The sequence below is a fragment of the Emiliania huxleyi genome, assembly GCF_000372725.1.
Source record: "Emiliania huxleyi CCMP1516 chromosome Unknown EMIHUscaffold_161, whole genome shotgun sequence".
Taxonomy (NCBI): Eukaryota; Haptophyta; order Isochrysidales; family Noelaerhabdaceae; genus Emiliania; species Emiliania huxleyi.
In genome coordinates, this window is record NW_005200970.1 from 397 (window position 1) to 27,206 (window position 26,810).

A 26,810-nucleotide genomic window follows, 5' to 3' on the forward strand; every position below is an offset into this window, starting at 1 on the left:
CGCGCTCGATCGACCCGAGCAACTGTCGCTGGTTTGCGTCGCGCGCCACACGGCGGCACGTCGCGAGCGATGCAGTGCGCCCCGAGGGCACTCGGGAGGGTGCGAGTGAATAGGCAAGGCTCCGACGCTATCATTGAGTTGCTGTCGTGGGCGTGCCACGCCCTCGATCGTCGGCGAGAGGCACCCAGCGAGCGGCTAGCGCGGGGGGCCGATCGTCATTGGGTCATTATCGTGGGCGTGCCCCCGCCCTCGATCGACTGCGATGGGCGCCCAGCGAGCGCAGAGCGCGGGGGGGCGACACACGCGACAGGTGCTCTGTGAGCGACCTGTGAATGATAGATGTGAACAGGCGAGGTTTGACGCCATCGCCCTCACGCCCTGCATGGTGGCAGAGAAGGGGAAGGTCGGTGGGTGCGCGAAGCGTTGTCGCGGGGCCCAGAGCCGGGCGCGAGGCGCTCGGCTGTGGTAGGCAAGTGGGCGAGCGCCATTGGGCGGCTCAGCCATAGGCACGTCGTAGGAACGCGTTGTCTTGAAAGTAGGCGCGTACGTCCTCTTTCGTTTTCACAGCAGAGCCAGACTCTGTGTGTGAGGGCTGGATGCACCAGTACTCCGGTGTGAAGAAAGGCTACCGCCCCGCTCGTACCTCGCGGGGCTACCGCTCATTCTTCCCATCCTCCATTCATGCATCCCCGTCATGCTGGGGTGATCAGTAGTAGGGAGCTCGCCGTCCACAACGTGGGGCTCAATGGATATGAGGAACGCGGGGCTCCGATAGGGTCCCGCGCCGGTCGGGTTGGTGTACCGACGGGGACCCTAACCCGCTGAACCTCCATCGAGTAAGTATTGAAGTGGGTTAGGATCGAGAGAGCTCGTATCCATTGAGTCCCGTGTGGAGGGATCGAGATCATTCGTTTACATGATGTGTACAAATTTCATCCTTCCCCTGAGCGCACGAGAGCGACAGGAGCGCACGAGAGCGACTGTAGTGGAGTCACTAGTGCGCAATGACGGCGCTAGCGGTCTTCGGGTCCGCACCCCTCTCCGTCTCGCGCCTCGGCGGCGGCGAGCGGCTCGCATCAGCTCACCTGTTCCTCGCGGTGGCTAGCCACCCTTTCTCCGGGCTCGAGCCGTAGAAGTGGCGAGTGGTCTCATGAGCGCACTGCTGGTGGCTGGCGGTCCTCGGGTCCGCACCCCTTCTCCCAACTCGAGCCGTGGTGGCGAGTGGTCTCATGAGCGCACCGACGGTGGCTGGCGGTCCTCGGGTCCGCACCCCTTCTCCCAACTCGAGCCGTGGTGGCGAGTGGTCTCATGAGCGCACCGATGGTGGCTGGCGGTCCTCGGGTCCGCACCCCTTCTCCCAGCTCGAGCCGTGGTGGCGAGTGGTCTCATGAGCGCACCGATGGTGGCTGGCGGTCCTCGGGTCCGCACCCCTTCTCCCAACTCGAGCCGTGGTGGCGATGGATTGCGAGGGTGAGCCCGGCGCTCTGCCTCTCATCGGAAGTGGAGGGTGCTGGTGACAGCCGCAGCGAGTTCTGGCATTTGCGGCGCGGCGAAGAGAGTGGCGCAAAGCTGCGGTTTAGGGGGAAGACGGGGGATATGTTGCACTTCGAGGGCGCGCGGGGTGCGGAGAGGAGGGTGCGCGCGGTGCGTGCCGCTGATGGCGAGGTGGAGCACTACGAGGGCGAGCAAGGTGCGGAGCGGTGTGTGCGCGCCGAGTTTGCCAACGGCATGGTGCAGCACTACGAGGGCGAGGGAGATGCGGAGCGGATGGTGCGCGCTGAGTTTGCCGACGGCATGGTGCTGTACTACGAGGGCGAGCGAGGAGCGGAGCGGAGGGTGCGCGCGGAGTATCCCGACGGCGAAGAGTGGTACTACGAGGGCGAGCGAGATGCGGAGCGGCTGGTGCGCAAAGAGCTTGCCGACGGCGTGGTGCACTATGAGGGCGAGCAAGATGCGGAGCGGATGGTGCGCGCTGAGTTTGCCGACGGCATGGTGCTGTACTACGAGGGCGAGCGAGGAGTGGAGCGGAGGGTGCGCGCGGAGTATCCCGATGGTTAAGAGTGGTAGCGGTACAAGGCCATGCGGGTCGCCGCGCTGAGGAGCGAGTGCGAGCCACCACCGGCGTCAAAGCAGCGCTCGTGGCGTGCCTCCTGGCGGCCTCATGAGCCTTACATGTTATTCCTGTTGAACACTCGCGATACGTTCGTGAACGAAATCGGAGTACCGAGACCGGACGAGGTTCTAAGTTCCGTCTACCGTCAGCAGGTTGGTTGGGGAGCCGACGCCCGACGCGGCATTATACGCGAGTATAATGTACTACTGCGCATGACATATCATTCTGTCTCACACATCAAGTAAAATGCATAACGTACTCATGCGCGTCGCACGAGCCATACTGCGAGTCGCCCACTTGCGCACAAGAAAACGCACGCGCGCTCACGCGCGCAGGAGGTCCACGTGGCGGGGGAGGAGCCGCACCTTCCCGCAACCACGCCGCCGGCACCGCCGGAAGTGGAAGGAGCGGCTCACGTCATCACTCGGCCGTGGGAGTGAAGCGACCACCTCGTGCGCACGATCCGGCGGCGCCCCCGGCCGCCACACACAGAGTGCAAACGGATAGATGTAGGGCGACGCGGGCTCCCTCTCATGGAACGGGTTGTTCCATTTGAGCAGCCCCTGCACCCAATGGATCTCATGAGCCGCGCGCCCGCCACTCGCCGCGCCCGTAACGCAGGTGTGAAACCACAACTGGTGCGAGAGCACCGGGACGAGCGCGATGCACGTGCAGCCTCGCGTGCTCGCCAGCTCGACCAGTCTGCGCACAAACGGCTCGATGGCGGCGCAGCTTCCGGTGCCGTACCGGTCGAGCGCGTACGGCGGGTTGCAGTAGATGGTGATGTCCTTTAAGTCCTCGCGCGCAAGGAAGTCGTCGTCCACTGTGGAGTACCGCGGCGCGAGCGCATTGATCGGCGACGCGCACGCGTCAAAGTCCACCGCCCATCGAGCGGACACGTACTCCCAGACCTGGGGAGGAGTCTCCCACTGCTGCGTCTTCTGGACGGAGAGAATGTCGACATCAGCGTCGGCGGCCGCCGCGGGCGTGATCGTCCAGTGCGCGTGCTTGGGCCTGCGCACGAGGGCGAGAGGGGCCGTATCACTCAATCTATTGCGCGCGCACGCGCATTGCATTGTGCGCACGCGCTGGGAGTGGAGGTGGTGGCGCATCACCTGACGGCGTCGGGATGGCGCTCCGACACCAGGAGCGCGAGCGCGTTTATGTCCTCGTAGGAGCGCCGCACAGAGCCGAGCGTCGGCCGTGGTAGCTCGAGGTAGGTCGTGTCGAGTCGGATGCGCAACTCGCCCGCAGCGCTTGGTGAGCTGGCATCGAACTTGCGCGGCGACCTGATTTACGAGTGCACGCGAGAGGCCTTCCGGTGAGGTGGTCGAGCTGGGGGACACGCCGCTGGGTGCGTCGGCCCTCGGCATTATGGTGCACAACAGGGCTGTTTGGCGTCTCGCGGGCAGGGGTTGGGCGTTGCGCGCACATGAGGAGCCATGACTTCGTCCAGCGGACCTGTCCCGGTCGTCGATGGACGGCGAGAGGGCGGTCTCGACACGTCATGAGTTGCGACCGGCGCACGAGGACACCCGCGGCGACGCGAGGGACAGGGAGCTCGAACCCTTGAAATCCGCCATTTCTGGCCAAAGTACCCAAGGTGCTCGCGGGGCTACCGCTCAGCTTGCCCGCAGCCTGGGCGGTCCCGCTTCGGGCTGCCGCCGCGATGCCAGCAAGCTCAGCTCCCGATGCTTGCTCCACCTCCTCTCGCCGCGCCGGCCGAGGCGACTGGCGCATCCGCTCGCACCGGCGGCGTAGCGGCTGCACGCGAGGCCCAGGCCAAGCCGAGCACTCTCCGCAGCCCGAGCCAGTCGCGGTGACAGTCGAGCCCGGCCCAGCGCTCTCCTCGTGGTCGCCGCCTCTCGCCTCAGCTGACGACCTGCCCACGCCGCGCCTGAGTGCACGTCTCGGCGTGGTGACCATGTGCGCCGGTGCGCCTGCGTCTGCCGTCCGCTCGCACCTCGCCTACCACCGTGCCATCGGCTTCGAGCGTGTCTTTCTCTACCTCGACGACGCGTCAGACGAGTACTGGCAGTCGCTGGCTCTGCCCGATGGTGGCGACGGCGTGGTGGTGACGCGCTGCGACGCCGCCTTTTGGGAACGCTTGCTCCGCACGAGTGCAATGGTGGCGCGGCGCAGCGAGCAGTCCGTCTTTGAGGACGCGGCGCGGTGGTGGGAGACGGAGGTGCAGAGCAGACAGTCGCTGTGCGTCGAGCACGCCGTCGTGCGTGCGAGCGCGGAGGGCCTCGACTGGCTGCTGCACATCGACATCGACGAGGCCTTCCTGCGGAGTGCCTTGGCTGAGGCGTGGGAACCTTCCATGAGCCTTCTCGGAACCTTCCTACAGGCCTTCCTGCCGTGCCGGCTGCACCCCGTCGACTTCTTCGGCTCCCTGCCTGCCGCGACAGAGCAGGTCGCCTTCTCGAGCCTCGAGGAGTTCAACCTTCAGTCGCTCATCAGCCCATGCTTGTCGCCTCTGCAGGTCTTCTTCTCCAACCTCGAGGCGGCGCCCGAGGCGCTGCACGTGAGCGACTGGTTCCGCGAGGTTAGGGTTAGGGTTAGGGTTAGGGTTAGGGTTGGGTTAGGGTTAGGGTTAGGGTTAGGGTTAGGGTTAGGGTTAGGGTCAGGGTTAGGGTTAGGGTTAGCTGCACGTGAGCGACTGGTCCCGCGAGGTGTCGCTCTTCAAGCTCAACGCCGCCCTCGTCGCCGACGCCTCCCCCGGAGGCGCCTCCCTCCCTCCCCTCCCTCCCTCCCCGGCCCTCTCCCGCCTCCCGAGTGATGTGCAAGTCCGTGACTCGTCCATGGCCTGTCCTGCAGGCCCCTCCGCCCCGCCCTCCAGCGCCTCGCTCGACGCTCTCTGGCGCCGCGTCGCCGCCGCTCGCCGCAAGGCGCACGGCGGCGCGGCGCCGGCCTCGTACTTCATCGCCTACGTGTCTGGCAAGAGCGCGGTCCGCCTCCCGGGAAGGCGCGCGGAGGCGTGGCCGGTGCCATACGACGTACACAAGTTCCTCGTCCCGGACGGGACAGGGTGGCGCGCCCCGCTGACGGTGGCGTGCGCGGCGCAGCTGGACGCGGCGGACGGGCCGACGGTCCTGCACTACTGCAGCTGCGGGCTGGAGAACTGGAGGGAGAAGTACCGCCGCCTCGGCCGGTTTGGCGACCGCTGGTGGGGCCGCGTGCCGATTCGGATCCCAGCGCACCTCCAGTCCCGCGACGTGCTGCTGGCGGAGGGAGGGGCGGAGGAGGGGAGGGCGGAGGAGGGGAGGGCGGAGGAGGGGAGGGCCGAGGCATACTACCGCGCGGCTGTCATGGGCAACACCGTCGGCGAGCATGCGCTGCTGAGGGCGCGCGGGCTGCTGCCTCGGGTCGAGTTTGTGCGCAGCGTGCTCTCTCGGCTGGTGGACCAGCCGCGAGAGAGACGAGGCCCGCCGCCAACCCAGCCCTCGGCCAGCGGGAGCGCGGCCGTCCCCTCGGCCGAGTCGATCTCCCTCGCGCACGAGGCCCTCCTCGCCCTCTTCAACAGCGGGCCGGGCGTCGCTCTCGGCTCGAGCGACCTCTTCGACGGCGGAGATCCGCTTCCTTGAGCGCCCTGCCAGGGCATGTCCACGACACGTCCACGGCACGTCCCTCAGGCGCGCTCGGCCTCTTGCCTCAAAGCCGCGCCGCGACGCTGCCAAAGGCGGCGGCGCGGTTCCTCACGAGGCTGCGGCTGCTCCTCTCCTCCTTTGAGCTGCCTCCGATCCTCTGCGCGCTCAAGCGGCTCGTCGCGCCGCGCGGCCGGCTCGAGGAGCTGGCAAAGGCAGCGGCGGCACGCGCAGTCCGCGCCCACGCCTCCCGTTGCAGCACGCTTGCACGACGTCTCCTCCTCCTCCTCCTCCCCCTCCCGCCGCCTCGCGGCCCCTCCCCACCATCCCGCCTCCCCGCCCCTCGCAGGTGGACGAGAACCGACTCGGCCAGCTCTCCACCCTCTACCTCGCCGCCCTCACCACGGACGGCATCCGCGCGCGGCGCATCGACCCGTCGCGCCTCGCTGCTCTGCGGGACCGCAAGATGGCGCACCCGCGCGCGAGCTGGGCGGCCGCGTTTGGGCTGCGGCTGCCTCGGCCCGGCCGGTGGCCCGCGCCGCGTGGGCGCGACGACGAGGGCAGCGAGGCGTCGCGACTCCTTGACGCCGTGCGAGCGGCAGGCGCCGCACCCCGACCTTGCGCGCCCCCCTCCTCTCCCTCGCCCGCCAAGACCGCCCGCCTCTGCGCACCAGGCGGCTCCCTCGCTGCCCTCTCCCTCCACGACACCCTCGTGCTGCTGTGCCCGCTGCTGCGGCGGGTGCGGACCGCCACCAGCCCCAGCCGGGCTCACCAGCCTCCTCGCTTGCCTCGTACAGGCAGCGCCTCGTGTACGGTGCCCCCTCCAACCCGCTCATGGCGCGCGGCTGGGCCTCCCCGTTCGCCTGGTTCGTCCGGTCGACGGTGCACTTTGCCCTCGCCCCCACGCGCGAGGCGGTCGACGCCCTGGCGACCTACCTTCAGCGGCGGCAGCGGCAGATCCAGCGAGGCCGAGATGGGCCGCTCCGGCCGGCGCGGGCTCCGAGGGCGGCTTGCGGCGCGCGCGGCGCGCGGATCCCGCTGAGAGTGCCTCCCCCCGCGCCTCTAGGTGGTGGAGGTGGGCGCAGGCTCGGGCCACCTCGCCCGCTTGCTCAACGCGACCGGCCGCCTCTCGCCGCCGCTCGTCGCGACCGAGCCCTTCCCGGAGGGGTACGCACAGTCGGAGGAGGCCCTCTTCGGCCCCGGCTTTGGCGACGGTCTCGGCGGCGTCGAGGCGATGCGCGACGGCGAGGCGATCGCGAGGCACCGCCCGGCGCTCGTCCTCTGCGCCTTCATGACGGCCGGCGAGGACTGGACCCCCGCGTGGCGCGCAGCGGGCGTGGACGAGTACGTGCTGATTGGCGACCTCGGCCACGGCAAAGGCGTGTACTCGCTCAACGGGGACCACGGCGGATACGAGCGTGTGCTGCTGGAGGAGGGTCGCCCCCCCTTGCCCCACCATGTTGTGTGTGTGGAGACGTTGACCTTACCTTACCTTAGGAGGTGTCGGCGGAGCTGCTGGAGGCAGGCCAGGCGGCGCTCGAGGGCACCCCATGCGAGGGTGCGGGCTACTTGGTCGCGGTGGCGTTCCGGAAAAAAGGTTCGAGATGTGGTGTAGAGAGAGAAGTGTACCGCGGAATACTTTGAACGTTTCGTATTTTCCCAATCGGCGATACACCGTATGTCGTTCTAGGTAAGGTAAGCGTAAGGTAACGAAGTAAGGTAAAACCGTACTCTAGGGGACCCCCGGGGCCTAGGCTTGAGCACTTGAGCACTGGATAGGGTCGATTCCGCATGGTACGGGCCTAGGCTTAAAAGGGTGGGCCCTGGGGCGCCTACGGCTTAAACGGCTCGTTAAAGCTTGCCATGGCAAGTTTTAAGAGCTGCTGGGCCGCCAATTCCTTAAATGGTCTTAAACGCTTAAACGGTGCGGGAGAGCTCCCGAGGTCGATGGTCCGGGAGGCTCCCGGTAGACACGCCGGAGGCCGGGAAGCTGGCTACAGTCAGCTAGCACGCGTCCCCTATGCGAGTATGGCTCCTGCCAGTGCACCAGACTCACAGGTGTGTCTTCAGAGGCGGGTTTGTGCCTAATAACGGCAGTATTGGAGAAAATGGCGCGGAACCCAGCGACGCGTGCCGGCGAGGCCGATTTTCTTAAACGGTCTTAAAAGAGGGGCCCCCCGTGCCTGCAATCTCTTAAATGGCAAGTTAAGCCCCCAAACCTCCTCGTTTCTTAAAAGGTCTTAAAAACATCCGGCCCTCAGAACCCTAGGAGTCCCCTAAGGTATTTACGTCTCCACACACACAAAGTGGTGGGGCAAGGGGGGGCGAGACCCTCGCATCTCCACCGACGCCCGGACACGGGCAGCAGCCCCACGGCATTCAAAGTGCAAGCACCGGCCCGGTGCCGTGGGTGAGCAACCTGCACCCCACTCCCTCCAACCTGTGTCACCCGGAATCCATAGTGTCACTCTTATGGATTTGAAATGTCAAATTTGCAGCAAATTTGCACGCAAACTTGTCATTTTGCGAGCAAATAAGATACAAACATCACACCGCGTGCGCCCCCGCCGGCGTGGGAGTGGCCGCACCGCGTGCTGGGTGTGCCGTGTCGCGTGTGCAACACTCCCCCCGTGACCACGTCCAGCCGATAGCCCCGCGCTCGTGGCCCCCCCCCGGGGGGGCGCGGTTAGCTCGGTTGACGACCCGAACATTCGCACGTGGAGTGTGTGTGTGTGGCACTCTAAGGATGTTTATCTGCGCACATGTGTGCGTAATTTGGCAATATTTTGAACAGAGAGCCCACTCGAGTAGCGCACTAGAGGCCAGGCATCCCCAGGAGGCGGGAGAGCGAGATCGCCCAAACCATCGTGAGGCGGGAGCGGCGAGAGCGACGACGGCTTGGACGTCGGCTTGGACGTCGGCGGCACGGCGATGATCAACGTGCGGTGGCGGAGGCGATGTGGCCAGAATGAACGCGGTGGCAACGGCACCTATGAAAGCTAAGCCGCAGCGGCATGATCGGTGGCAGGTGGGGCGGTTGCGACGTGGCACAGTGGTAGCGATGATGATGGCCGTGGCGAGGGGGTGGGAAGTGGACACAGCGGGTGCAAGAAACGAGCCGTCTTGAAGTACCTTAAGGTATTGGTGAATGAGGCAGTCGTGTCCGCGACCCAGAAGTTTTGGTGAATGACGCCAGCGAGGCTTGAGGAATGAGCCTCGGCTCCAAGTGCGGAGCGGTCGCGCCACTGGCAAATGTTGCAATGCAGCAGTGGCGAAAGCGAAGGCAGCGTAGCTGCACCGAAGGCAGAGATAGCAACCGCGGCGTGAAATGTCACGGCACAAACGATCAGCAGCGGGTGCATGCGTGATGGCAGCCAGCACGCTGAGATGCACAACACACCTGTGATCTATCGTTTGCAGCAGCGTGATACCAATGTAGTGGTGGTGACGGCTGCCTCCGTGGGAGAAGCAAGTCTGCAGAGGCTGCTGGGTACTATTAGCGCAGTCCGAGCTGCCGATGGCGACTCGTGGTGGCGCGGCTTTTGGCCCGGCGGAGATTGCAGCCAGCGCGATGAATGGACCCTGCGGGGAGGCGAGGAGACGGGCGAGCTGCGACGGCCGAGGAGGCCTGAGCCGCTGCGGACAGAGGCCTGCAAGCGACCGGCGTCATCGTCAAACCAAGTTTGTCGCTCCGGCACGCATTTTTGTCGCTCCGGCACGCATTTTTGTCGCTCCGGTGCGCATTTTTGTCGCTCCGGTGCGCATTTTTGTCGCTTCAGTGCGCAGTTTTGTCGCTTCAGTGCGCAGTTTTGTCGCTTCAGTCCAATTACTGTTTCGGCGCGGCGGAAGGCGCCTACTCCCGTGGCAGCTTACATAGGGCTCGCCCATGCTCTCGAGCTGTCGCTGCTTGCGTGGTTGATTGTGCCGGCACTCTGCCGCAGGCGCGGCGATGGCATTGGTTGATTGACGGCAATGGCAGTAGCGATGGCAATGGCAGTGGTGGAGGAGGGAGTGGAGGAGGAGTGCAGACAGCAGCCACGATAGATGAAGTCAGATATCGCATAATAATCTCATAGGCGCTGCAAGTTTGCCTGGTGAGAGGCAATGACGTCGTGCGCAATGCGGAGAAGGCATGAGGCAATGCAGAACGCAAGAGGGGAATGCATGCGACGGCGCAGCGGCGCAGGTAAATGCGGAGCGTAAAATCGCGCGCTGGCGGCGTCACAAACGGCGCCAGACGCAGGAGCAGCACGATGGACACAAGGACATAGGTGGTAGTGCACCGCTGTGCCGTTGCAAAGGCCGCATCCTGCCCTCGTGCGTCGTGGTACAGAGGCGCGTCGTGGTGCCCACATTTGTAGGTGCAAGCTGAACCACTCTTCACCGGGTGATGCGATGGGCGAGTATGCCGCCTCTTTATCGCGTGCACACCCTTCGCCACCGCGGGCTCCATGCGGCAGTTTATCATGAGTCGAGCCAAGGAGGCTAGGCCTCGATTCATCGACTACTACGACCCGACGCCGGCTGGACTGGCTCGGGCATATCAGCAGGGTGGACTCCAATCGCGTCCTCGTCGCATGCTCTCGTCGTAGCTCATGGGTGCCCCCCACGACCGGCCGATCGGATGCCCCAACATGTCGTACGGGCGCTGCATCCGCAGCGCCCGTCGACCGCTCGAGGTGGCCCGAACTCGAGGCCCGAGATCGCCGCCGATCGCTCCACTTGGCGCCAGACGCTGCATGACAGGCGTCGGCCCGACGCCTTATTTGCTATGTTAGAGAGGAAAGCCGCCCTCCCTGCGTATCGCGCGCACTAAACCAGAGAGCACGGCGAGGACAATGCGGCTATGGACACCACGCTACGGGCGCTTGCGAGGTCGTGAGCGATGTGATCACACCTCGCTCGACCGAGATTCGGCTCGCTATACTGTTGCCTCTGCACAACCCTCTCCTGAGATCGCACAGAAGTGAACGCCTCGTGTGCGTCTGCCCCGTGTTTCTGCGTGTGCGTGTGCCCCGTATGTTTCTTGTGCGTGTGCGTGTGTGCCCCGTGTTTCTGCGTGTGCGTGTGCTCAGACGTGTGTGAGACTGAAAATTGCTCATGCACCGCCGCTTGATTTCCCTACGCCAAAACAGGAAAGGGCGACGGATTAGTTGAGGTTGCGAGTACGGCAGCTATTGCGAGCTGGCGCGTCTACGGCATTGCGTGCGACACAAGGTGAAGGTCGCGCGGTGTGCGACGAGGTCATGCAACGCGACAACGGCTTCATCACCTTCATCATCCTCGACATCCATCGCCGGTGCGGCGGCCGGCGAGGCCGCGGCGGCGGCGCCGGCGTTGACCAAGAGCGCTAGGAAGCGGCTCAAGGAGAAGGCGAGGAAGGGGCGGCGCGCTGCAGAGGCGGCGGGCGAGCCGGAGGTGGCGCCATCGCCGGCGCCGCCGCCGGTGTTCAAGACGCTCAGGGAGAAGAAGGCGGCTCAGGCGTCAGCGGAGGGCTGGGCGGCGGAGGTGGCGAGGGCCGAGGAGCTCTACGAGGAGCTGCGCGAGCGCGCGCCCCAGCACTGCCGCCGTGGCGGCAAGTGGGCGCGCGAGAAGTTCGTGATGGCGGTGCAGGGAGAGTTCCCGCGCGCGCGAGGGGCAGGCGTTCCCAAGGGGACGGTCCTGTGCCTCGGCAGGGTGCTCGACGCGCACGATGAGCAGGATGACGCGGAGGGTGGGCACCGGGACTGGGAGGAGGACCCGCTCGGGTTCGACACCAACCCGATGCTGCTCCGCGCCATGTGCATGGCGTTCGAGTGAACGCCGTGCAGGCAGCCTGTGCCTTTTGGTGTACCCCGTTTGTACCGCGTCCTGTGCCCCCGAGTTCATTTAACACAAAGAGGAGAGGTTGATCTATTGAAGGCCTCATGAAAGAAATGACACGAGGGAGCGCAGGTCCGTCTGAATGGGACCACGACTGGAGTACTATGCCGTTAAATTCTTTTTCTAGCACGTGTCGAGCTAGACAGGTCGTATTTCAATTCTTTTTCTCCAGTCCGAGCCAGTCTGCTGTGATAGGGGCTTGCCTACTAAAATTCTTTTTCTAGCACGCGCCGACACCAAAATCCGCCGACATTGCTCGCGCCCGCGGCCGTCTCGCTGCTCTTCTCCGCCTCGCTCGCGCTGGAGGGCGTCCGCCATGAGCGCGCTCCGCATCGCGTCGGCGCTGGCCGCCGCGCCGGACCCGTACGCCGTGCTGCAGCTCAAGCGCGACGCGAGTGCGGCCGACGTCAAGAAGGCGTTTCGCACCGCGGTCCTGCTCGTGCACCCGGACAAGGCGATGGGCTGCGCCGGAGCAGCGGCCGCCTTCGAGGCGGTCGAGGCGGCCAGCGCCCTGCTGCTCGATGCCGGCGCGCGTCGCGAGTGGGACGCGAAGCACAAACAGCAAAGCTTCATTGAAAGATACGGCAGCGGCGCGGCCGAGGCGGGCGGCGAGGCGATCGCCCCTCCGTTCTCGGTCCGCCTCGGCGACGTGGTGGAGGCAAAGTGGTCGGGGAGCAGCCGACGGTGGCACTCTGCCAGCGTCCTCGCAGTCGACGCCACGCGCGGGACCGCGACGGTAGATGCTGACCACAGACCCGTGCATGTCGAGCAGCGCTGTTGAGGACATACCCAGGTATGTGTACACACATGCTGCTTCGGCTATGTTCACGCCCCGACTCAGCGGCCCACAACGCAGGACCGCGACGCTCCGATGATGATGACGATGAGCGCTCATCGTCATGCTGGTAGGACCGCGACGCTCCGCTTTGACGGGTATGACGACTCGGCGGTGGTGCCGCTCTCGCAGATCCGGCCGCCGCGGCCGGCGCAGAGCGACGCCGTCGGCTCGGCGGAGGAGGGTGCGGAGGGGGCGGGCTCGCGGCGCGTCTGCGTGGGCAGCGGCAGCGGCGGCCTCGGCCCGCGCCTCGGCAAGGCGAGGCGGCGACCGACGCCTTCACACGGAGCATGATGTCCTCAGGCGGCCTCGGCCTGCTGCTGGACGAAGAGAACCGTGTCGTCGGCCTGGCGGCGGGCGGGCAGGCGGAGCGGGAGGGCGTGGTGCGCGTCGGTGCGGCGGCGCCGGAGGCGTCCGCGACGCGTCCACGACGCGTCCACGACCCACGCCGCGCGGGCAATAGGCGAGGTCATCCTGGCGGTGGATGGGGAGAGGCTGCGAGGGCGTCCGCTCGGCAGGGTGCTGCAGCGAGGGAAGCGAGCGTACACCCTCACCCTCGGTGGAGCGGGCGGCGGAGGGGGCGGAGGAGGCGGAGAAGGCGGCGGCGAAGGCGGTAGCAGAGGTGGCGGCGGCGCAGATGGTGCGGGGGGCGGCGCGGCAAACAGCGCGGCGGGAGGCACGGGCGGCGTGGCGGCGGCGGCGGCGAAGAGGCGGCGGGAGGCGGAGGCGACTGCGGCGCCGCCTGTCGAGCCGGCCGTCGCTGCGCAGGGAGAGGGCGGCACGGCAGAGGGCGGCACGGCTGCGCAGGGCGGCAAGGCTGCGCGCGTCGCCGGCGCGGAGCCGGAGTGGCGGCGGGATGCGGTGCCGTCCTCTGCCGAGGAGTTCCGCGCCCGGCACGGCTGCTTCACGCGCGGCGAGGTGCTGCGACCGCAGCACAGCCTGCCGCCCGCGGGCGAGGCGGGCGGGGGCGCCGCGGGCGCGGCCGGCGCGGCGGAGGCGCACGGGCAGGATGCGTGGGCCGAGTACTACCGGCAGCAGGCGGCGTGGGCAGCGTACCACCAGCACCAGGCGGCGTGGGCCGCGTACTATCAGCAGCAGGGCAGACCGCCGTGACGCATTTTTTTCTTTGTATATGAACAAATCACGGGCCTCTCACGACTTGGATCTACCCGCGATGGCGAGGGAGAGGAAGGGGGTCCACGCGCATTAGAGCCCAGCCGTAACACCTCCCAGACAGCGAGAGGGGCAGGGAGGAAAGGGGGAGAGAGGAAGCCAACGCGACGTGCGCAGAGGATGAGGATATAAACTGGGACGACGCAGCGGAGGGGATAGACGAGAGAATCGAGGGGCCGGAGGGCTTTCGCGACAGCGACGATGACGACGAAGGCAGGGGAGGAGACGGAGGGGCGACACGCAGGAGGAGCGAAATCGCGAACGGCCCGAGCAGAGAGGGCGACGGCGGGGCACGAGGGAACAGCAACAGAGACGCTACCGATGACGCGAACCGAGGCACGGGCGACGGCGGGGACGGGGAGGGCGACAGCGACGTCGAGGTTGACGCAACCGTATCGAGAGCGCCACCCAAAAGGAGGCGGACAGCCATGGAGGTCACCGAATGGAGGGCGAACGGCACGATACGAAAAGGCAGGGCGAGGCGGATGGAGAAAGAAGTGCCGAGAAGGCCATGGTGGAGGGGAGGGACGGGAGGACGAAAGAAGGGCGAGGAGGACGCGAGCGGCCCGCACAGACCGCGAGCAGACAGCGCCTGCTGGCCATTTCGAGACATTCGCAAAGAACGCTAGCTACATGGGAGGGCTTCGTGAAGGATGGATTGAAACACACTCGAACAAAGAAGAGGCGACGGGAGGAACCGGCAGAGGATGCAGTGACGTGACACACACACACACACACACACACACACACACACACACACACACACACACACACACACACACACACACACACACACACACACACACACCGCTCACCCACGCGCACCGGGCCTTGCACTTTGAATGCCGTGGGGCTCCTGTCGTTAGACGTGGAGACGCGAGGGTTGCCCCCCCTTGCCCCACCACCTCGTGTGTGTGGAGAAGTTTACCTTACCTTACCTTACCTTACCGCGGACGGCCGACGCCCACACGCCCGCGTCGCCCGTCGAACGTCTCATCCCGGGACGCGGGGGCTCTCTCGGCTACGGACGGCCTACGGGACCGGCCCCAGCTTCGGCTGAGGGCTGAGGACCTGAGGTAGAGCCTGACCGACAAGCTTGCCGAACGAATGCCGAGCCTGACCTCCCGAAGGCGATGCGCGAACCGCCAAGGAGCGGTGCCGGTGGGGTCCTCACCCCGGCGGCCCACGGCCGTCTTAGCCTAGCGCAGCGCGAACTCGCTCTGAGCGCAGCGCGAGATATTAAAAAAACCCGTTGCATCTCGGTCGATGGGATCTGCTCCGGCCTCCGCATCACTCCCAAGCGAGGCCGTCTCTCCTAGCGAGGCGTTGCGAATCGTGGGACGAGGAGCCCAAGCGATGCGCATTTTGATGCGCCGATGCAACCGATGTAGCGGCTGCTGCGCGGTGAATTGTGGGCTCTGTCGCGAGTGCCAGGACAAGCCCGCTTTCGGTGGGAAGGGTATCAGAAAGAAGCTGTGCCGTGCACGCAGGTGCCAAAATCCCCAGAGCGCCAAGGCTGCCGCGGCCAAGGCTGCCACCGTCTCGCGCACAGCGGACCTGTTGGAGCTGATGCTTCCAGGCGGGAGGCAGGAGCTCGTTGATCGCGAGTTTGCAGCACCCGCCCTTCCGACCGCCACCGCCGTCGCCGCCACCCATGCCGTCGGGGGCTCGGTTGCCTCTTCTTCGCCCCCCTCGCCGACGTCAGCAGAGCTCCTGGAGCGGGCGCGAGCGCAGCTGGTGCCGCTCGGAAGCCGGGGCGTGCCGACCAACGACGCGACCCCGTCGTTCTGCGCCCTCTCTTCCCCGAACTGCGACTTCGCCGTGACCGCCGGGACTCCCGAGGCTCGCGACACCACCTCGGAGGCTCTGCGCGTCCTCGCTGCCTTGTGCGATCCTCACGCCGACACCGATGCCAGCGGCGGCAGCAGCGGCGGCGGCGGCGAGGAGGGCGGCGGCGGCGGCGAGGAGGGCGGCGCGGGTGAATGCCGAGGCGACTATGGGGAAGCATCGGACCGGTGGGATCGCGGCCCGCAGCCTGAGGATGAGATGGAGGAGCTCCTCGGCGAGCTGCTCTCCTCGCTGGAATCCGACGACCTGTTGTCGCAGCCCTCGGTCTCGCCCTCCACCTCGCTGGGAGATGCTGCTTCTACTACTACTACGTCCTCTACTACGACTACTGCTGCTACTACGACCTCCTCGCCGGGAGAATCGACTCGTCCCGTCTCGTCCCTCACTCCGCTGCAAGCCAGCTGCCACCGGATCGGCTCCCTGATCGAGCTTGAGTTCCGATCCCTCGCTGCCGGCGCGGACTTGCCTCGCGAGCAGCAGCTGCGCCTCTTCGGCGCCGCCGCCGCCGATCGCAGTGCGGTGCTCCTCCGCCTCCAGGCAGTCCTCCACGCCATGGTCTCCAATCTCGCCACCTCTTCCGCCGGGAGCAACGACCCCGCAGCAGTGGCTGCAGTGCTGCGCATCGTCACGGCCGCAGAGGTGACACTAGCGGACGGCAGCGACTTGCCCGTCCCCCCGCCGCTTCTCCCTGCGTTGGCGGCCGCAATGCGCGCGGACACCGCGCAGCGGCTCGGCCTCCCGGCTTTGCCGCGGCAATCTGCCCTGGCGCCAGTGCCTTCGCCGCTTCCGTCGCCTCCCGAGCCGACCCTGGCCAACAGCCCCCTCACAAAGAGCCCACTGCTGTCGCTGCCTAGGAGGAAGCCTCGGACCGGCAGGCTTGCGACGCCGGGTTACTTGGTGGCCGCTCTGGGCCGGCGCGTCGGCGGCTCGGTGCGGTTCTGGGCACGCCACAGGCTTCTTGGGCAAGGCTTGCCGTTGCCGGGAGGGGGCGTCTGTGGGTATTCTGCGACGCCCGAGAGGGTGCAGGCTGGCGCGCTGTGCATCTTTTGGTGCCAGATCTTGTTGCTGCGCGCGGCGGAGGAGCGGGGCTTCTTGACCGAGACAGCAGACGGGTGTGGGCTCGCTTTTCCCCCCCGAAACTCCCCCTGAAACCCCAGCCCGCGCTCGCGCACCCGCCCCGCCCACGCCCCCACTTAAGTCCCACCCTGACTCCACCCCTCTCCTGTGTCGCTTGCGCCCGCCTCCGCCTCTCAATCTGCGTGAAGCCTCCCCCCGCGTTGAGAGGCGTCGCGAATCAACGTGTCCTGCTCTCTGGCTGCGCCGCAGGTGGACGCCTTTGGGGGACGGCGAGGGGTCCAACCTCATCGCTTCCGTCTCCACCCTCGCCGTGGTACTCTTGGGCGGGAACTTCTTCCGCGTGGCGTTCGGCATGCGCGCGGCCGCGCGACGCGCGCGCTTCCTGGCAAGGGCGCAGCTCTTCACTTGGGGCGTGTGGACTTGCACGAATGTCGCGCGGCTGCTCAAGGCCTTCCTTCGGCAAGAGGAGGAGCTGCTAGAGGACATCGAGAGCGTGCTGGGCGCCATGTGCGTGCGGCCGCGGCCCTGCCCTGGTACTCCCCGCTCATTTACGGTTTGCACCGTGGCCCGGCATGATAGGTGCAGCGACCAGGGTGAGAGCGCGCTTCAGCAGTCCGTCCTAATCGAGCTCGGCCTCCTCAGTCCACTCCTCGGCCGCTCCCTCCGGATCCCCGCCGGTTTCATGCTTGCCAACATTGGCCTCACTCTCATGTCCGCGGGACGCCTCGGCTGGCTCTTCCCCTCCCACTCCTACCCGACTCGCATGGCCCACTGCTTGATCGCGCCCTACATTGGCTCGTTCGTGGCCAGTGCGCTGCTTCTCTGCGCCACCGGGGTCCTGCCTTGGCGGGCGCGCGCGGGGGGGGGGGGAGTCGCTAGGCTCGCCACGAGGTCCGCACAGAGCAACTTGAAGCCGGGTGCACATTGCAGAGAGTTAAGAAAGCTACCCTGAACGCACAGAACTCGTACGAAAAATCAGAAGGGGGCGGAAGCCGCGGAATATGGGTGCCTAACGTTAATTTGGGGCGCCTAAGCCCTAACAGTTGTTGGCTGAAATCCTCAACGTTGTTCGAGTGTTCGCCCCAGCCGCCAGCCCCATGTGTTCCCACCGACCGGTGCCGGTGCAGGACTGCCGGTGCTCGAGTGATTGATGGGTGGGGGACCTTAATTTCGCGTACCTGCTGTCCACCGCCGTAATATGACTTTTTTGTACGGCCGCAAGCTCGTCCCCCCCAAGGCAGCAAGCTCGTCCCCCCCTTGCCGGCAACTTCCCGTATATGACGTTGAAACTTTGGATAATGGGATTCACCTATATAATCGATTTCAGCGCTCCCGGCTTACTTTCGATGCTGCCACTTTCCATCGCGCCCTTGGGCGAGTGCGTCTCACAAGCGCAGGTCTTCCGCGACCCGATAGTCAACTTTGCCTACGGCGGTCGTGCCGACTTTCGCGGCCGCGACAACGCGCTCTACAACTTCCTCTCCGCGCCATGCCCACCTCCATGAGGACGACGGCGCCTTCTAAAGGTCCGTCGCAGGCTGTGCCTCTTTTGGTACCTGTGTCGAACCTGTGTGCTGTGCGAGAGACCTGCCCTGGTTGAATTCTTTTTGGGGTGCTAGTTCGTGCCAGTCTGCTGTGAGAGGGATTGTATTCGTAGAATTCTTTTTGGGGCGGAGAACGCGGGGCGCTCGGCTTCCTCGCCGCCGGCCGAGTCTCTCCACTCTTACTCCCGTGCCGCCATGAGCGCCGGGGCGTCGGCATCGGACGACGGCGTGCTGCGGCTCCGCGGCGCCATTCCGGGCTCGGGGCCGGCCAGTGCAGAAAAGCGACAGCGAGAATTTGTGTTCTCCAGCGTTCCGGGCCAGCAAATGAATGGGAGGCCAGTCTTCGTCAGGAAGCGCCAAGGCGACATTCAACCGGAGGACCGGACTCTATGGTTCGAGGACAGTGTGTGGCTGTCTGGCTCGAAGGAGGATTTCGATGAGCGGCTCAAGGCCGACGAGCGCTTCACGGTCGGTGATCCTGCCGTTGAGTTTATGTTCAGCAACTGGCGGTCAGAGGAGACCGATGTGGTTCACCCCAAGGACGTCAAGCACTGGTACTTCAGCGACGGCCAGGTCTGGACGCCGACGACCCTCAGCAGCAAGGGCGAGGCGGCGTCTCAGCTTCACAGGCAAGGGAGCAAAAGCGCTGCCGCAGGTGACCCGCCGTGGCTGGTTGCCAAGGCGCTCGCGTATGCGAGCGGCGAACATGACGAGCTGTACTCGGAGCTGGCCGACCTAAACGGCTGGGACGGCCCGGATGGGCTTCTGAGCGTGCGTTTCGGCCTATGGCACGAAGACCACGGAAGCGCGTGGACGCCCTTGACATGGCTCTGCAGCGTTGGTGAAATTGCCTACGCGAAGAAGCTAGTCGAGAGAGGGGTAGACTTGGACGCGCCCGACGGAGAGGGGCGCACGCCCCTGATGAGCGCTGCCAGAAACGGCCAAGTTGCGTGCTTGCGCTGGCTCCTAGAGCAGGGCGCTAATCTCGACATCTATGATGGAAACGAGGAGGCACTGCGTATGCTGCCCGCCGAGAGCCGCTCGCTTGTGCGTGGAGCGCTGCAGCCGCCTGGCCCCAGCGGCGCTTCTGAGCCAGCGCTCGGACCAGAGGGAAAGGTTTACGAGGCGCAAGAGCAGGTCGGCGACGCGATCGCCGAGCGCATCATCGACTCATATGGAGGCGAGTTCATGAGGCGGTGCGTCTGCCCATACTCCCTGCGCACACTATAGCACATCCACCTTCATTCCAGCCAGCCCGCCCCCCCACGCAGTTTCAACGACGTCGACTTTACCTTCGTGACGGCTGACTTCAACTCGCTGCGCAACCAGACCCGTGGGCGGCTCGTCAACTTGCGACCTCGAGATGCGCCCGGAGGGTTGCTGAAGGCTTCGGAGAATGTTTACGACAAGGCGCGAGTGATTGACCTTTTGCGCCAGGTGATTGCGGCCCCAACCGACCATCTCTTCCAATAGGTCCTTAAGTTCAACGTCACGTGGCAACTAATACCTGGTACCAACGAAGCGGCGAAGATCGACGGCGCGAAGGTCGACCTCGTCGACGAGCTGGTGAAGACGGCAGAGAAGCACCGCAAATCGCTCTTCGTCCTGGTCGTGGACGAGTGCCACTCGGCAGCCGGCAAGGACGACGAGCAGCAAAAGGTCATCAACCGCCCGGACTTGTGGGACGCAAAGTACGACAACATCATCGTGCTGCTCTGCTCGGCCACGCCATACGTGGCCCTCACACGTGACAGCGCTGTGCCAGAGCGCTATCGGCGGCCCGACGGCTCCGTCATCTGGGTCGATGGGGTTGGCGGCAAGGCATGGCTCGAGGACCGTGCAACGGGCGCGCCGCTCTGGGGATCCGAGATCCCCTCCTCCGAGGTGTCGGACGGCAGCCACTGCGTGAAGCCCAGCCTTCGCAACGAGCTCAACGTCGTCATCTGGCGAGACGTGGTTGGCGGCAACTTTGGCAGCTACTGCGGTCTCGACGACATCTTGGGGTCGTCTCACACCCACGCAGTGCTCGAGCTCAAGCAACGCTGGGCCGTGGACACGGACAATTTCGAAAAGCTGTTTGTTTTTGCAGCAGCAACAGCAGCAGCAACAGCAGCAGCAGCAGCGGCAGCACCGCAGCAGCAGCAGTCTGCAACGCACCACCTCGAGCGCGCAGAGCTACTTGCTGCGGACTACGCCTTCAGCCTACTGTGTCGCTACGCCCGGCAACGATCGCAGGTTGAAAACGCTAAACTGCAGACATTTCTGCGACAGCAGGTGGCGAAGGACACCGTGACTGTCAAGCAAAAAAAACGCACCGTGACGCACGATTTCTGGCCAGCGCTGCGCGTGTTGCTCCTCTTTGAGTGCTCTACGAGTAGATGCCCCGGCGACTCTACCGGCATCCGCCGAAGCCTCAGCCAGCTCCCAACGGTGCTCACAGAGGACGCCATCGAAGCGATAGCGACAGACCTGCAGCAGCTGCTCCAGCTCCATCCACGCGTGGCACAGTACCCGAGCACCCTGACCGACAAGGCGGTGGATGCGCTCTTTCAGGGCCGGCCGGTGATGCAGGTGATTCGCGTGCCAAAATCTTCAGCGCAAGGCGACAGTGTTTGGGGCGTGACGGTTCCAGTCTACCTCGTGCGGGTTCGCGACGAGTTCGCTGCAGCGACTGCTGACGAACTCTGCCTTGATGGCGTGACTAGCACGCCCGTCTTGTGCCCCAGCGTGCAGTTCCAGATTGTGCGAGACCTGAGCAACGAGGATGTGTCAAAAACGATGCGGCCTCGGTTCTTTTTCGAGCTGCAGCAAGCAAGGAACTCGGCGGAGTACACGCAGCATTCCTGCCAGCACGTGACCCCTACCTATGGAGCGTGCCCATGCCAGTCGGACAAATACTGCAAATCACGCGGCATCGACAAAGAAACCTTCCGATTCCATACCTTTGCGCCAAAGAACGGGCTAAAAAGAGCCATCGCAAAGAACACTGCGATGCCCAACGATCCGGCGACGAGAAAATGCGCTGTATGCGGGCACGTCCACATCCGTGTCGACTCGTTCGCTGATCTTGTACCCGCTCGCGCCGAGAACGAGAACTCGGATGCAGCCAAGCCCATCCTGCTGGTTCTCGTGGACAAGGGCCGTCTCGGCGACACGTTCCCGTCAACGTTTGAGTGCATGGACATGCGAGCTCGACCGAACATCAAACTGCTCGATTCTGCAGTGCAAGAGCTTGGACGGCTATGCCGGTATTCATCTGGGTCGACTACGCCGCCGTATGCGCTCGTCGCGCCCATCCTCGGTGATCACCTGGCGGCGGCGGGCGGGTCGCTCGAGCAGCTCATTGCAAACAAGTGCAACCAAAACGATGTGGACGAGCACATCTCTCGAATTGGTGGCGCGCAACCCATCGAAGCGAGTGAGTCGCAGTCGCTCGTGGCGCACCTTCGCCGCAACTTCCATGCGTACTCCAGCACCAAGGCCAAGGCCGGAGATGCGCGCATGGGGTCATACGACATTGACCGCTCTCAATCGCAGCCCAGCACCTCCTTCTCGGAAGCCCAAAAGCCGCGCTGGCACAGGAGGCGCTTCGTTCTCTTTGGCGAGCCTCAGATCGGTAAGACGGCCGCGCTCGTTCACTGCATCGCCACCTTGCGTGCACGCGCGAGGCAAGCGGTCGTGGACGTCCTGCTCGCAGACGACGACAATAATGACTCCGATGACGGTTGCTTCGGCGCCACCAGCTATCCTGACGTCGACACCCTCAAGAAAATTCCCTTCCAGCATGACAAGGACAGCCCAGCCAACGGCGACTACGGCGACCCGGCGTGCGACGCAGTGTGGGGGCACTACCAGGACGGTGGGCGAGCGGACGAGCTAGACCCGGCGCTTCTTAACCCGAGCCAGGGCAACCGCGGCCTCAAACCCAGTACTCGCCGCCGCAAACAGTCTGCAAGCGCAGCCTCGCAGGCCATGGAGCAGCCTGCTACAGCTCGCGTGAGCCTTGTCCCATACCTCGACGGGCGCAGAGGGGAGGGTTCGCCCGCGCTTGAGCGGCCCGCGCCTGTGCAAATCAGCTTCCAGTCCGGCGAGGTGGGCTGGCTCTACATCTCGGCTGCCCAGGCCGAGCTGAAATGCTGGAAGCATCTTGACGGGGGCGTGGTACGGCTTCAGATTCCGGACGATGTCTGCCAGCTGCCGATATTCATGCTGAGCTACAAGGCGGGCAGAGCCGCTCAGCTCTGCCTCGACAAGCAGTTTGTCGGCCGCTCGTACTTGCAGGTCGTCTGCATCTACCCGGCGTCGGTGATCGGCCAAGCGATCTACAATGAGTACCTCACCCACCCAGACTTCGCCGAATGCTCCTTCTTCGTGCATCCTGAGGTTGCCTTTGACGAGCAGCGACGTCTGCGAGCACCTCGCTCGGCGGCCAGTAGCTCGGCGGCGGGTGGTGGCAGGTACTTCTCCTCGGTCGGCCACTCGAGGTACTCTGCACACCGATTTGCCGCTGCGGTCTGCTCGGGGACGCGGCATCGCTTCTATGTGATGCATGACGACAACGTTGCTGGGTGGAAACGCTTCAACCTCAGGAGCGGTACCTCCGAGAGCGCTTCTCTGTCCACGGTGCTGCGGCGTTTCGAGACAGGCCTCGGTCTACAACTGGGCGACGACCCGCAGCCCGGCATGCGCGACATTGCGATGTTCGGCTTCCACTCTTGGCAGGGAGCAACGCGGGACTCGCCGGCAAGTCTGCAGCGCCGCTCGCCCTTTCTTCGCAAGCACGTCATGAAGGTGCTCATCATCAACTCGACTTGCTCGAGTCCTTTAACTTTAAGCCACAGATGCATGCCATGGAGGACCTCGACTTCAACTTGCGCATCAGCGGCAAGACGCGGCGGAGTGGAGGGGGCTCCGAATACGTCAGTCCTAATGCAGCAGCCACCACCAACATCACATGCAAGTGCTCGGAGTTCGCCTACCTGCGCAGCTTTGGTGGCGGCGGCGTCCCGAAGCCTACCGCAGCCCCGAAGACTACTGAGGTGAACCTGGTTCCTTGGGCCGACCTGAGAGACGAGCAGCAAACTGCGCTGTTCGCGTCCTTGATGCAGCAGACTATGCGACGCGAGATGACAGCCGATCAAATGTTTCAGCAGCAAACGGATTGGAGGTCTTCCGGCGTGCCCGCGTCTGTTTTGTCTGCTTTGGGACTGCCTGCTTTGGGACTGCCTGAGCCGGCAGAGGACGCGGGGGATGCCCATGCAAAGCAGGCGCTCTCGCCGGCGCCGCAGCCGACGCTGCAGCCGCCGCCGCAACCGCCGCCGCAGCCGCCGCCTAACACCGGCGCTGACGTCACTGCGGCGGCATCTTCTTTAGCACCTGGCCTAGTCCCTGCCACCCCCGCCGCTCCCTCCGTCTCCTCGAGAGAGGTACACGACGGCTCGTCGCGGAGCAGCTCGACGCCTGCAGCGGCATACCGCATCAAAAGAAAGCCCTCTGATTGCGCCGCCGCCGCTCCCTCCGCAGCCGCTTCCAGTTCAGCGTTTCGAAAGGCACAGAAGAGCGACGCCTCCAACCCCGCCGCCTCCTCCGCCGCCGCCACCGCCTCTTCCGCCGCGGCCTCTTTCGCCGCCTCCCCCACCGCCGCCTCCACCGCCGCCTCCATGGCGCTCTCTAAAGCCTCTGCCAGTCCCTCGCGACACAGGGGCGGGGGCGACCACGTCGGCAGCAGGAGCGGTAGCCGCCACCACGGCGGTGGCCCCAGCATTCGTCCGCCACCGCCGCGTGGCGGCGAGCGTTGCGATCACGGCCGCCATGATAGCCGCTCGGCACCTCCGCCTCACCGCGGCGACCAAGCGCCTCACCACGGCGGCCGAGGCGGTGGGTTTGGCGCGCCTCGCGAAGGTGTGCGCTACGACGATCGCGAACGGCATGGGAAGGGCTACGGCGGCGGGGGGGGCAGGCACGACGGCAGAGGTGCGTATGGCGATTGGCGTGGTGATCGCGGGGGTGGATACGGCCGTGGCAAGCCACGGGGAAGTGGCGACCGCTACGACGACCGAGGCAGCCGCGGGCGTGGCGACCGCCGTGACGGTGGCCGACGCTGACATTTTCAGTAGTCCACATACAGCGTTGCCTGTTGTACCGACGTACTTCGAGTAGTTGAGGCAGGGTAAGGTGTGTGTGTGTGTGTGTGTGTGTGTGTGTGTGTGTGTGTGTGTGTGTGTGTGTGTGTGTGTGTGTGTGTGTGTGTGTGTGTGTGTGTGTGTGTGTGTGTGTGTGTGTGTGTGTGTGTGTGTGTGTAGGGAAGGAGCGCCAGTGCGGATCACCGGGTACTGCGACTCGCGAAGCGATCTCGACAAGCTGGAGTACGTTGCTGACAGCCGCACCGCTTGGAATGATGACTCGCCGATCTACCGCGACACTTCGCTCGGTACGTCGTACGTCAGATTCGACACTGAAGAGCTCGCCTGGGTCGTGACGAAACGGTCTGATGTTTATGCGCGCTTCAACTCTGACGACTCCTCCTCGCCGCAGCTTGGCACGGCCACCTGGCAGGTCGACTGTGGTGGCGGCGGCTACACGCGGCGTTACACGGACCACAACCTGACGCTGGCCCGCTCACAGCCACTTCCTCCGCCACCTCCGCCGCTGCCACCAGAGGTCAAGGCGGTGATGTCCATGTGCTTTGTGGCAACTCGTCGCCAGTTCCCCGATGCCGACTCGCTCCGACAGGTATTGGTTAGTTCATTCAAGCTAGTCTGGCCCCAAGTGCAGAATGCCGATGGTTGCGATTTGCCTAACTTTGATAGGATTAATCAGAGCAGCAAAATCTGCTCCGTCGCCGGGGACACCTGCGAATCCGGTGACTTGCTACGAATTCTCCCAAAGACGTCTAAGGCGACCTCTCAAGTTGTAGTCGGAACGAGCGGCAGCAGTCTTGTCGGCAGTGAAGGTGAAGCGGGACGGACAGCAGTATATTCCGTCACGGTCCTCGACTTCGTCGATCTTGCAAAAGGCTCTCAGTCTTGGCTCAGTCGCTTCTGTGGCAAAATTGTGTCCGAGATGTGCTCAAACGGCTCGCGCATAATGCCACATGCGAATCAAACGAATCAAATCCGAGATGCTGCGGATCCGATCCCGTGTAGGTATTATGCGCGAGCCGTTTGCTACCCGCCAGAAGGAATAGCCGGGGAGTACCTCAACATTGCTGTATTCGATACAGACAGCGAAGAGACGAGCATCGCGGCGCTGCGAGTGCTGGATCCCGAGTGGAGCGTGGATTCACCGCCTCCGTGGAGCAGCCTCGACGTCATCTGGATGCTTCTCTGGCTGCTGCCGGCCTGGGTGCCTGCACTCCTACTGCCCGCCGGTGCCGTGGCGAGGAGAAGGGCGTTTAGACGGGCAAAGCTGCTGCTAGAGTTGGAGGGCGCCTTGAGCGAGATTGAGGTGGAGCAAAAGCAGAGCCGATTTGACGAGCCGGAGGTTCGCAAGGCAGTTCGCCAGGCAAGATGGCTCGCTTTCACGCTTCTGCTTCTGGCCCTCGCTCTCGTCCCTTGGCCTCCCTTGGTTGCCCTTGCCGCCGTGCTGCCGCTTGCTCGCAAGACGAGCTGCGAGGTCTGGATCACCTCGAGAGCCTCGCGGCGGTACTGGCTATCTGTCGCGAGTGTGAGCGGCTTGATCTACGGCGCATGGCTCATCGCGAGCTGGAGCCTGATTGGTACAGGGGAGTACAAAAGCCTGTACAAGATAGGGGCAGCAGCCCCTCCAGATAGGGTCTTCGTCAGCACATGCCGCCAGCTCCTGCAAGGTTCCCCAGATGACGCAGTCGACTCCACCGCCACGGGCTACTTCTTGGACGAGTACCGTGGCAAAGTCTGCAGCGTCCTCGCCGACATGCTTACGCCGCGAAACATACCGTTCATCGCATGGACGCTGCTTGCGCAGGGGTGCGTCAGCCTGCTCGTCGCTGTCCTCTCCCTCTTGCTACTCCTCAAGTCTGCAGGGCCAAAGGCCGTCCCTGGTGGCCGCCGCCTTGCGTCGTCCGGGTGGTGCGGCGCGGCGAACGTTGACGGCCTTCTGACGCTCGCCACAGAGCGAACTGCCGACCGCTTCGCCGGCTCCGCCAAGGAGCTCGTTACCGGACAACCCGAGGCGGGCTGTCTCGGGCCGCTCGCTACATGTTTTGAGCTCTTATCTTATCACACACACTCACACACGATGGAATAGGAGGCAGCTACAGGGCTTTACGGGATCATCGGCTACTCGGAGCACTTCCTACACGATCGGATGCGAGAGGGCACCGCCGCGATAGTCCAGGAGGCCGAGGCGCTCGGGGACCCGGTGGTGCTCGAGAACTTGCGCTACATCCTCAACGCGCCGGCAGGGTCGAGCGACCTCGCCTTCCAGAACGGATGGCTGCGCGACCGCGCGCCCGATGGTTCACCCCTCGAGGCACGCGAGGGCATGGTACTCGCCGACTTTGTGGCGCTGCCTGTGGCGCGCAGAGCGAGGCTGGAGGAGGCGCACGTGGTCGCGTTGCGTCTGTACTCGACCGCCGCCTTCCGCGCGCTCAACGGACCGATGCGCCAGCTCAAGATGAGTAACTACCGCAAAGGAGAGGACGGACGCCCTCTCCCCCTCGAGCCTCCCCAGCTGGCGGCGCCGCACCCGCAGCCGGTGACCCCTCGCTGACTACAGCAGCTGGCTCTGAGTCGGCTCTCGTGCCACCTCGCACATCACACCATTGACGGCGGAATAGGCGACGATGGCGT

General features: G+C 65.0%; 7 protein-coding genes across 7 annotated transcripts; 5 read left to right on the forward strand and 2 right to left on the reverse strand.

Annotated features, from left to right (window-relative positions):
* Window positions 1-349: 349 nt before the first annotated feature.
* Window positions 350-2,058, forward strand: EMIHUDRAFT_111978 (hypothetical protein; the record flags this gene model as incomplete). Its single annotated transcript, XM_005785307.1, has 2 exons — window positions 350-411; window positions 1,521-2,058. Coding segments are annotated over 2 exons (600 nt in total), but the record flags the coding sequence as incomplete, so codon positions are not given.
* Window positions 2,059-2,436: 378 nt separating this feature from the next.
* EMIHUDRAFT_111979 (hypothetical protein) lies at window positions 2,437-3,189 on the reverse strand (the record flags this gene model as incomplete). The annotated part of the gene is made up of 1 exon (XM_005785308.1): window positions 2,437-3,189. The coding sequence occupies one exon, from the start codon at window positions 3,187-3,189 to the stop codon at window positions 2,437-2,439; it is 753 nt and encodes a 250-aa protein (XP_005785365.1).
* Window positions 3,190-5,405: 2,216 nt separating this feature from the next.
* Window positions 5,406-7,418, forward strand: EMIHUDRAFT_455897 (hypothetical protein; the record flags this gene model as incomplete). The annotated part of the gene is made up of 7 exons (XM_005785309.1): window positions 5,406-5,680; window positions 5,749-5,915; window positions 6,050-6,228; window positions 6,498-6,690; window positions 6,767-7,132; window positions 7,198-7,297; window positions 7,396-7,418. Exons 1-7 carry the CDS (start codon window positions 5,425-5,427, stop codon window positions 7,416-7,418), a joined length of 1,284 nt encoding a protein of 427 aa, XP_005785366.1. The 5' UTR covers window positions 5,406-5,424.
* A 1,022-nt stretch (window positions 7,419-8,440) lies between these two features.
* On the reverse strand, window positions 8,441-9,370 carry EMIHUDRAFT_230076 (hypothetical protein; the record flags this gene model as incomplete). The annotated part of the gene is made up of 3 exons (XM_005785310.1): window positions 8,441-8,454; window positions 9,132-9,282; window positions 9,362-9,370. 3 exons carry the CDS (start codon window positions 9,368-9,370, stop codon window positions 8,441-8,443), a joined length of 174 nt encoding a protein of 57 aa, XP_005785367.1.
* Window positions 9,371-10,546: 1,176 nt separating this feature from the next.
* On the forward strand, window positions 10,547-11,499 carry EMIHUDRAFT_230077 (Hypothetical protein; the record flags this gene model as incomplete). The annotated part of the gene is made up of 2 exons (XM_005785311.1): window positions 10,547-10,575; window positions 11,055-11,499. 2 exons carry the CDS (start codon window positions 10,547-10,549, stop codon window positions 11,497-11,499), a joined length of 474 nt encoding a protein of 157 aa, XP_005785368.1.
* A 379-nt stretch (window positions 11,500-11,878) lies between these two features.
* EMIHUDRAFT_230078 (hypothetical protein) lies at window positions 11,879-13,510 on the forward strand (the record flags this gene model as incomplete). Its single annotated transcript, XM_005785312.1, has 6 exons — window positions 11,879-12,225; window positions 12,472-12,581; window positions 12,656-12,790; window positions 12,861-12,916; window positions 13,166-13,315; window positions 13,406-13,510. 6 exons carry the CDS (start codon window positions 11,879-11,881, stop codon window positions 13,508-13,510), a joined length of 903 nt encoding a protein of 300 aa, XP_005785369.1.
* Window positions 13,511-16,796: 3,286 nt separating this feature from the next.
* Window positions 16,797-17,452, forward strand: EMIHUDRAFT_441680 (hypothetical protein). The gene has a single exon (XM_005785313.1). The coding sequence runs from the start codon at window positions 16,848-16,850 to the stop codon at window positions 17,445-17,447; it is 600 nt and encodes a 199-aa protein (XP_005785370.1). The 5' UTR covers window positions 16,797-16,847; the 3' UTR covers window positions 17,448-17,452.
* The last annotated feature ends 9,358 nt before the right edge of the window (window positions 17,453-26,810 follow it).

What these genes read in the sequence shown, in the direction of transcription:
- EMIHUDRAFT_441680 (XM_005785313.1), top strand. Translation starts at nt 16,848, where the DNA reads ATGCGCGCGGCCGCGCGACGCGCGCGCTTCCTGGCAAGGGCGCAGCTC.